Source organism: Eumetopias jubatus, unplaced genomic scaffold (assembly GCF_037043125.1).
Source record: "Eumetopias jubatus isolate StellerSeaLion01/CBP00866 unplaced genomic scaffold, mEumJub1_p1.0 scaffold_5, whole genome shotgun sequence".
NCBI classification, from domain to species: Eukaryota; Metazoa; Chordata; class Mammalia; order Carnivora; family Otariidae; genus Eumetopias; species Eumetopias jubatus.
Window position 1 is genome coordinate 72,872,515 of NW_028274811.1, and position 10,254 is coordinate 72,882,768.

The following is a 10,254-nucleotide window of genomic DNA, read 5'->3' on the forward strand; positions in this document are numbered from 1 at the left end:
AAGATGAGGGGTGCCTGGGTGGCTTGGTCGTTAAGTGTCTGCCTTCGGCTCAAGTCATGATCCCAGGGTCCTGGAATGAGTCCTGCATCCAGCTCCCCGCTCAGCGGGCAGTCTGCTTCTCCCTTTACCTGCCACTCCCCCTGCTTGTGCTGTCTCTCTCTGTCTCCCCAACAAATAAATAAATAAAATCTTAAAAAAAAATTTAAGATGAAAGTCAGTTTGGTATGTAATCTGACAATTTATCTTTCTTAATTGGGGTCAAAATTAAGTTCAAAATTAATTCAACATCTAAAAGGTAACATTATTTTCATATATGTATAGTGGCAATATTGCTGATGGGCATGGTAATCTTGGGTGGGGAGGGGGTCCATGTTACTTTAGGGGTAGATGATACAAGATCCTAGTCTAGGTTTTCTGAAATAACCTAATACTTGTCTTTATTCTGGTTTAAATGTCTTCTGATTAACTGTAAGATGCTTCAAATTTTCCTTAGAAGCAAGGTCATGAAAAAAATAACCAAGATAATTCAACAAATAGAAATCCAAATAACACATTTATTGTTAGATCACAAACATTAGGCTAAAAATGTAAACAGTCTAAAAGTAGATATAGACTCTCTTCCCTCAATAGTTTCAATTCCCAAACTTACACCATTAGTTAGCTTAGCAAGAAGTTTCTAAAGCATCTTGTTAGCTTTATCCACTCAAAACATCTAACATGTCTATCAACAGGAAAATTATTAGTTAATTCATTGAGTGGAATAGAGCCATGAAAATAAAGGAGAAATACAGTTATCAACATGAAAAAAATCTAACAAATATACCTGTTGAGGGGAAAAGGTACAAATGAATACACACAGTATGATACTATCCTTATAATAGTTTGAAAATATGCAATACAACAGTACATATTGTTCAGAAGTACAAGCAGAGGTAGTAAAAATGTAAGGAAATGTACCAGAATGATATCATGAAATCCAGGGTGGAGATGAAAGTAGGATGAGATTGGGGACAGGTACATAATGAGCCTTAGCGGTACTGGTATTGTTTTATTCCTTAAACTGGATGGTGGGTACATGAATGTTTATCATAATACTCTTTATGCCTTTTCATATGTCTCAACATTTCTTAATAAACTTGAACCCAATGTGCTTAATTATAATGACTCTGAATTATTCAAGCTAACGATGTGTGCAAGTAGATGCACTACTGACAGGCTGTGTGTAAATCAATTTATAAAAACCATTTTTAAAATGCAATATGCGGTATGCTTTTTTTAAAGGATATCTGTGGTAATTTTCTCATTCAACATTCACTCCTGGGTACCTTGAGTGTAAAAATGACTTATTGAATGAAGGCATGTTTGATAAACATTAACTGAATGCTGAATACGTGGCAGGTACTGTGATATATACTCAGGAACTAAATGCGGAGACATAGTCCCATCCCTAAAGGAATTCTGTCTAATGAGAGACAGACCTGTAAATAAAAAACTACATTACATTAAGACTTGGTAAGAGGTGTGTACTGTGCTAAGGGAATACATAGGAGGGATCTGCTAAGGGATCTGCTAAATGTGCCTGTGGGACGTACAGAAAACTTGTAGAAAAGGAGATTATATGCAAGGATATTGATGCTTTAAGAAAATTAATGGAATCACTGTACTTAGAATTCCCTGACACCTGACTTGTGAGAATTTAGTGCTGATCATCTAATCTTACTGCCATGTCACTTTAAAACTATATTTATTTGGATAATAAAAAGTAGGAGTTTATTTTTATGGTCACAAGTATATTGATGCATGTATATAGATGTGTATGTGTACATATATGAGATAGGTATATGTGTGTGTATATATCTCATATATATACACACACACATATATATGTATATCTATATATCTTACTTCCTAAAGGACTGAGATGTCCTATAGTTAAACAGACAGCATTAAATACCAACAGCACACGAGTCTATTGTTATCAGGCTGGTGTTGCTGAGGATAGGGAGGGAACTGAGAAAAAGAGAAAAGAATATTTATGACATAAAATCTAGAAAACTTCATTGTAAAAGTTCTTTCAAGATTTAAAACACACAGTCTTTATTATTCCACCACAAAACAGTTCAAAGGGAAAAAAAAAATATGTTCCAACAGGAAAAATTACGAGAACCGTTTGATGTGAAGGTTGTAGAAAACATTTACATATGCTCTCATGGAAAGTTAGAATTTCTATTATTATTTTTAAAATCAGTGTAGAGGTGTCACGGTAGAGATTAAGAACTATTTTTACAGTATGGGAAATCTAAACATTAAGAAAAATTTTAATTTTCTATTTTTGATGCTCTTGTTTATACTGTTTTACCCACAACATAAATTCAGTAAAGGAAAGGCTTTTGCAATCAACTATCACATGTTTAAAAGCACAAAGAAATAGTTGTGAGATAAACAGTTTTCCAGTTTCTAGGTAAGTCCAGCTTATCTAACTAGATTACTAAAATTCCTTGGAATTAACAGATAATTAATAGGGAAGGAGGCTGTTGTATAAAAATTAGTGTGTAATTAAAGTATAAGTCAGCCATGAAATAAACTTATTTTCCTGAGACAAACATATTTTTGGATAGTCTTTTTTAAAAGGTTGAGAAAATGATTCATAAAACTATTTTTTTTAAGATTTTATTTATTTATTCATAAGAGACAGAGAGAGAGAAGACAGAGAGGCAGAGGGAGAAGCAGGCTCCCCACTGAGCAAGGAGCCCGATGCAGGGCTCGATCCCAGGACCCTGGGATCATGACCTGAGCCAAAGGCAGACACTTAACCATCTGAGCCACCCAGATGCCCTTATAAAACAACTACTTTAATGGCTAAAAAGCACAGTAAAAAATTCAACATTTATGCTGAACTTTTATTTCAAAGAGTTTTTGGTCTTTAAGTATACTTTCAAGGAAAAAACATCCTCAACACCAAATCCTGTTGACACTACTTCTTTAAATCTTTCTTAAATAGATCCTCCCCTTTCCATTCCTATTGTGAAAGATTGGGTTCAGGTTCTTACCTCTTATATGAAATATATTAATAGCCTCCCAAGATGCCTATCTTGTTCAGTTATTCTATGAGGAAGACAGTAAGAAAGAAACTTTTGAGTTAGGATCCTCTGTTATTTGTTGCTTTATACCACCAAACCTCACAACAGCAGTTTAGAGAGGCTCTTGAATGGTCCAGACTGCTTCAAGAAAGTTCAGACACAGTGTAGGGGGTATGCCAACCTAAAAGTCTACAGTGTTTTCGAAAAATTTCAGTTGTGAAGTACTCCCCCAACTTCCAAGCTACACAACAGGTTTGACTAGACCTTACAAACTGAGGGTTTTAATAACACCAATGGTCATATTGTGAGGAGGCAGGACATACAGCATGCCTTCTCATACACGGCCACACAGTATTAGCATTGCAGAACAATTTTGCAGCAGCTAAGTTATAAATTCTAAGAAATCATCTCATAGATAAACTCTCATAAGGAAGGAAGAATATACACATGCATGCATGTGTGAAGTAATGGCAGAAAGACTGCAAATAATGTAATGTTTATCAAGAGGGAACTGGCTTAATAAATTGTTGCACACCCATACAAGTGAAATCTAAAAGATGAGGTATAATCACATGGAGCGATTTAAAAAATATATTAAGTAAAAAAATCTAATTGCAGTACATCACTTAATTCCCATTTGTATAAAAAAAGTAATATATTTTTGGGTGCATGCATATATATGCAGAGACTATTTCTGGATAGCAATGCAATAATTTATGAACATAGGTTACCTATAAAGAATAAAAGTAGCAGGGTCAGAGGAGTACTGTTCCTCATCTCTGCCCTGCTGTACTGAACTTTTCCTCATATATGCCTTTCTCTACTGTCAGAAATTTTCTATTAGTATGTATTACTCTTATAATGTAAAAATACTCAATGGAAAAGAAAACTAGCATTTGATGACAACCTCTTCTAACACATTCTACTCATCTAACTTCACACTAGCTAAAGATACAGCAAACACAATAGATGCCTAACAAACATGCCTAACACACATTTATTGACTACCTTCTAACCTACTCTGTGCCAGGACTGTTCAGGCAGTGTTGAACAGCTGAAGTCTTTAAAGTAAAAATGAAGGAAATAATAGTCCCAGTTTTCACATTCCCTCCACCTACCCCTCAGCTCCCATACCATCCCAAAGAAGGATATTCTTAGTCATGGCATTCTAGAATTAGGACTCTGATTAGAAAAGGCTATGGTGACTCTTTTTTTGTAGTTGTTGTTTATTTAAGTCATCTCTACAACCAGCTTGGGGCCCAAACTCATGACCCTGAGATCAAGAGTCGCATGCTCCTCTGCCTAAGCCAGCGAGTTGTTCCTGTTGGTGACTCTTTTTAGCCAAAGTGTTGCCTCTGCTAAATCCCTGAGGAGGCTCTTTTCCAGGGAAAACTGGCAGGGTTGGGTTAGATCTCAAGGTATCAACTATCTAACAGGAAAGATGAGCCAGCCACAGCATGCACACCTCATTACTACCACTCAGTTCTCTTTTAGTATCTCCTTCCTTCCTAGTATCTCCTTCCTCTCAGAGCTGGGCGAGGGCTTCACCAGGCACCCCTGGTTTTTACCTCAGGAGTGAATCCTTCCCAGGAGCCAATTAACTACCATCCTCCCTGGGAAATAGTGGCCTAACTATCATTGGCTCAATCTTATCAGGTGTGGATTTTTAGTACACTATTATTCACATTTTTATTATCATAACAACTTAAAAACAGGCAGACACTTGCTTCCCTTTATTTTCCATGGAAAGAAAATCATAATACTATCCTTTAAAAATATCCTCAAATAAAAATTTGTTATTGCCTTACACATATTTGAACAAGAACGGGTGAAGCTAACACATACAAAAACAAAAATTACACTTTTAAAAAATGTCAAACACAATGCAAGTATTGCTTGAAACAATCATTTAAAAATCATCTAATGGGGCTACTGGTCCCACAATTTACCCTACTACTCAGCGTCCTAAAGCAGACATTGAGGGCACAAAACACAGGACTATGGAGAAAAGAGTTAGGAACACCACAGACATTCAAACAGTGGAGCTAAGAGTGACAGAAAATGATAAGAAAGTGGCTCCATAGGCCACTGTGAAACACAGCGTGGCTTGTCACCTTCTCCCTTACCTCCACTTCTACCTGCACACATCACGGGGCTGCAGGTGGAAAGCTTCAGTGGGAGGACTGCATACGTTTAAAAAGTAGGAAATGTAAATGGGGTCAGGCAAAGTTTATGGCTGCTTAACTGCCGAGGCCCAGGATGCTGTCTGTCTGCCTGGAAGTGTTATGAATTCTGAGGAGGACAATAGTACTGAGGAGGGCCCAGATGGGGGAAACTGGAAAGTGCCTATTTAAGTCTTACTATGGGTTCAAGGATAGATGGGGAAAGCTTTCAGGTTTCTTTCCATGTAGCCTAGTCTTGTTCAGTAATTTAGGAGAAGAGGTAGGGATTCTGTCAAATGAAATACACGTGAATAGAGAACACAAAAGAGAAGTACACACACTGAAGTTAAAAAAGTATTAATTTGCATCCTCTTGTTATTACTAAATAAGTGCCAAAATGCTGCCAGAAGTAATCATACTCAGTACAGTCTGAAATGACAAATTTTCATTTTATATAATTTGCTATGGCCATAAAATATATTAATGTGAATGTGTATGTCCACTGGCAGATTTGTGGTTCTACCATGACAAGCCCTAAGTTGACAGCCTATATGAAGATTTCTTTTGGCAACTTTAGGCCATAATGTAGAAAACTCCCCCCACACAAATTTCATATAAAAACACACACAAAATGTAATCTATGGAATATGTATCCTCTGTAAATAAGCACAATTAAATTTATAGATACCACGTATCCAATGTTCTCTGACAATTTAAAGTTAATGCCTCCCACCCTTGCCCCCATCTCCTGGATTAAGAAAAATATTATCCATAATAATACTTCTTGTTCTTCCTTTAGGTTACAAAAAAAAAAAGGTAGTAATCCTGTACCAGTACCAGCAAAACTTAGGTCTTGAGGAACACCCAAAGACTGTCTATATTTAGAAACCAGAGGGGTGCCTGGATGGCTCGGTTGGTTAAGGGTCTGCCTTCAGCTCAGGTCATGGTCCCGGGCTCCCTGCTCAGAGCGGAGGCTGCTTCTCCCTCTGCCTCTGTCCCCGCTCCTCCCCTGGCTTGTGCTCCTTCTATTTTTCAAATAAATAAATAAAATCTTAAAAAAAAATAAACTTTAGAAAACAGAAAGGTAAAATAAACTTAATGATACAATTTCATCTATCTAACTGAACATTAAGAGGAGAAAATCATCTTATGTCATTAGTGAACCCCATAAAACTTAGACACCTCAGTATCTTGTTCAGCTATTAAGTTCCATTTAGCTCAAAATAGATTTCAATGCCATGTGCAGTTTTCAGTTACTGAACTAAGCTGAGTCTGTGTCTACAACATACACAGTATTCCTCTTTGACAGGTTATTTACCTTCCTGTTACCAATTCTTATAAGTTTTAAAAGTAAATGGTTCGCCATCACTGAGTTCCATGGTCAGACCTAAGAGTCACCTGGCTCTGACTTGAATGGAAATGATGATGTTAAAGGGAAAATGGTCTGAGAGAAGGACAGCCTCTGTTGAAGGGCAGGGTAAGGTTCACTGACCTCTGGGCACTCTATGCCATTGTGGTGAATCACTGCTTTGGGGAAGCAAAAGACCCTGTGGCCCATAAAACCTGATGATATTAAGAAGAGGGAAGGAATTTACACTTAGAATCCAGGGTCACTACTAGAAATACAACTTTAAAAATTCAAGGGTAAGGAAAAACACTCTATTTAAAAATGAATTACTAATGTTCTTTCCTTTAAAAAGTATCTGGTAAACCCATATTATACAGATGTTCATTACTTATTCAATGTACAGCATTGAGAGATAAAGAGAACTGTTAGAATACAAAAATGCCAAGGGTAATTCAACTACTGCAGTGTAAGTGTGGCATAACTGATTCGTCATGACATACAATTTTCTAAAAGCTATTCTGTTAGAAGGCAATAAATGAGTGCATAAATGATTTACATTCTTCTGAACCATGGTTATTATTCAGTATTTTATTCTTAAAAATATATACACCCTCTACTATTATGTTTATTCTCTAGGGTATAATAAAAACATAATTGAATTTGATGAAAAATAGACTTTATTCTAAATGTAGCATACAGCACATACAGCTACTCCCTTATTTTATCCCTTGTGAAGATCAACAGTCACTTCAGGTGGTTCTGTTCTAGGTTTGCTTTAATATATGGGCAATAAAATATTTTTAATTTAAAAATTATATCCTTATATTCCATGTCATATTCTTTTTAATAACATCTGAGTTTTGACCTAAATAACAACTTATGAATGCAAAATACAATATTTTAATCACTGTTTTACTTCTAAGCATGATTTCTTATTGATCAGGTAGGGCAGGAAATTAACTACAGATGGTTTAGCAAATAAAAATGAAGCAGTCTATAACAAAAGCATCAGAGTTCAGTGATTTGTTTTGTTTTGAAAAAACCTAAATGCTATTATGAAGGCAGGTTACCTCTTAAAAAATATTTAAAATTTGTTTTAATATAACCATCTCTGGAATTTAGATAAATGACTTATAAATATATTTAAGCTAGTATTATTTTCATTTATAAGTTTCTTTGGGTTAAAAATTGCACAATTACACTAAAGTTTAATATGGTTATTTTATACTTATATATAAATTATAATACGTAGGCTATAGTATGGTTAAATTACATTACATATGCTATCTTTAAAAAACATATAAACACATATATGTATATGTATGTGCATGTGTGTGTGTGTGGGCATACATATATGGGCAATGCAAATGCAAATTCAAAATAAAAGGCTTAATTCTTCCTGTTGAAAATAAGGGAAGAGATTTCCCTCTCTTCCTTTTCCTTAAAGTATCTTAGAAATTTGTAATTTTAAGAATTTTTTCAATTCCCATGAAATGTGTCCCTTAAAAGACTAGATAGACCTTTTGTAAGCTTTCCAGCCAGGACTATCTTTCTCAAGAACCTGAAAGCCATCGTTTCAAAATGCAAACAAGCAAGGGAGATGGCTCCTTGGCTCCGAATTCCGGCCCAAGATTAGAAGCCTAACTTCAGTATATGCACTTTGTTCCAATCTGCAAAATCACACCTTGTCATAAAGATATGAGAAGTGCGTTTCTCCTCAGGATAAAACCAATTAGCTAACACAGGTATCCTTTAACACAGGTGAAGTTATGATGAACTATGCGTGGAAATGTGCTGCCAAATCCTCCCTGTGAAGACTGAGCTATCACTTATCTTGAAAACATGTTTGTAATGAGTCGTATCTACTAGGTTATATAAAGGGGTGAGATTCCTAGCTCTGTCTTTGCATACTTTTAGCAGAATGCCTGTGATATGCATTGCACTCTAGTTTAAAGCCTGTTGAATAATAGAAGTGTTTTTGTTCTCTTCTGCCTTTGTGGAGAGAATGTCGGGATGGGAGATTTTATTTTTAATTATAATTCCCCAAGATTATGCTTTCTTTTGAATTTATTTATGCCCTTTGTTATAACAAAAAATTGACTGCATTCTTATATAAAACATGACGGGAAAAAAAATCACAGGAACATTTCACTTGCTTGCTTTGGTTTCTTTGACAATTCAATATATAACTATACCTTAAAATTTAAAAAAGGAAATACTAGGTATCATTCTACATTAGAAATTTTTACTGTAGTTTGCATATTTATAACCTACATGAGGTGAATTATTAGAACGCTTAACTAAAAGGACTCAAGTAAGTGAAATGATTGACTCTAAGATCCACAAACATATAAAGACAAAGGGCTTTCTGTTAAAAAACCTACTAATGGCAAACTCCTTAGTTGTCCTTGCCACCCTTAGGGTTTGGCAGCACTAAGTTTGGAGTAGGTGATGAAGACTAACCTTGCACGGCAACTCTCTATGGAGTCTCCACCCCTCCAAGTGAAAAGGAGACTTATAATGACAAACATTACATAAAAATAATATATTTTTCATGTTCTGTTTTCAACAACTCAAGCAATCCATGGCCTTATGCTTATACCATTTTATTACCTTAACTTCAAATTCTTAATTTCTATGCTTATCTATCAAGTGAGGATGCGTAATGCTAAGCATATTAATGAAAATTCAGGCTATCAATATTGGCAAACTAAGAAATTAATAGAAATTCAATAAACTTTAATTTACCTATTTGAAAGCAGTGCCTAAATTTTCGAGTCTTATTTAAAGTACTAATCAGGGGCACCTGGGTGGTTCAGTTGGTTAAGCATATGCCTGCCTTTGGCTCAGGTTGTGATCCCAGGGTCCTGGGATCATCAAGCTGGGCTCCCTGCTCAGCAGGGAATCGGCTTCTCTCTCTGCCCCTCCCCCTCAAGTGTGTGTGCACTCTCTCTTTCTCTCAAATAAATAAAATCTTTTAAAAAAATAAAGTACTAATCAGATAAAGAAAATCATGTTAAATTCAACAGGGGAGGGTCTCATCAATTTTTCTCAGGAGTTAACACTAAAACTAGACCAGGTAAAGTATGTGTGAATGAAACATGAAACCAACTTATTTTAAGTAATTAGCAATATTTACCTTGTAGCATTTTGTTCTAACTTTTCATCAATGTCACTGAAGATCTGCTTAAATTCCAAGTCTCCAGGAAACGAATTTAACAGACAATGTAGGTCAAAAGAATTATGGGAATATTCATCTCCACAATCCATTCTGAGGAATAAGAATAAAAAACATGTCAGTTCTTCCAAAATAAAGGGAAAAAACCCTCCAGTTGTGATACTAAACCAAAAATAGAAATTTCCACTTATAGCTAAAAAGAAATATAGCACTAGAAAAACTAGGGTACTATTAAACTAGATAGAATGTTTTGTTATTTAATTTTCATGAGGTGTGACCTAATTTTCACACCTCTCTATGGTTTGAAAGCTCAACAAAACAGCACCCCTCAGAGTACTTAAGCATCCTGCTGCTTCTCCCTGTAACCAAGAGCTCCAAAGGAAATCACAAAGTCTCCTAGACCACTGTGAACAAGGGTGGTGGCAGCAAGAATTAAACTCCTTCCCTCCACTCTTGTCAAATACTGACTGATCTGGAAATCCTAAA

At 35.6% G+C, this 10,254-nt stretch overlaps 1 protein-coding gene across 1 annotated transcript in view; it reads right to left on the reverse strand.

Moving 5' to 3' along the window:
- The window catches only part of KIAA0825 (KIAA0825 ortholog), a 358,837-nt gene extending 348,977 nt beyond the window's left edge, over positions 1-9,860 (reverse strand). Inside the window, exon 1 of the mRNA XM_028089323.2 lies at positions 9,730-9,860. Coding sequence (XP_027945124.2) covers positions 9,730-9,860 — 131 coding nt within the window. The remainder of the gene's footprint in view (positions 1-9,729) is intronic.
- Positions 9,861-10,254: the final 394 nt, after the last annotated feature.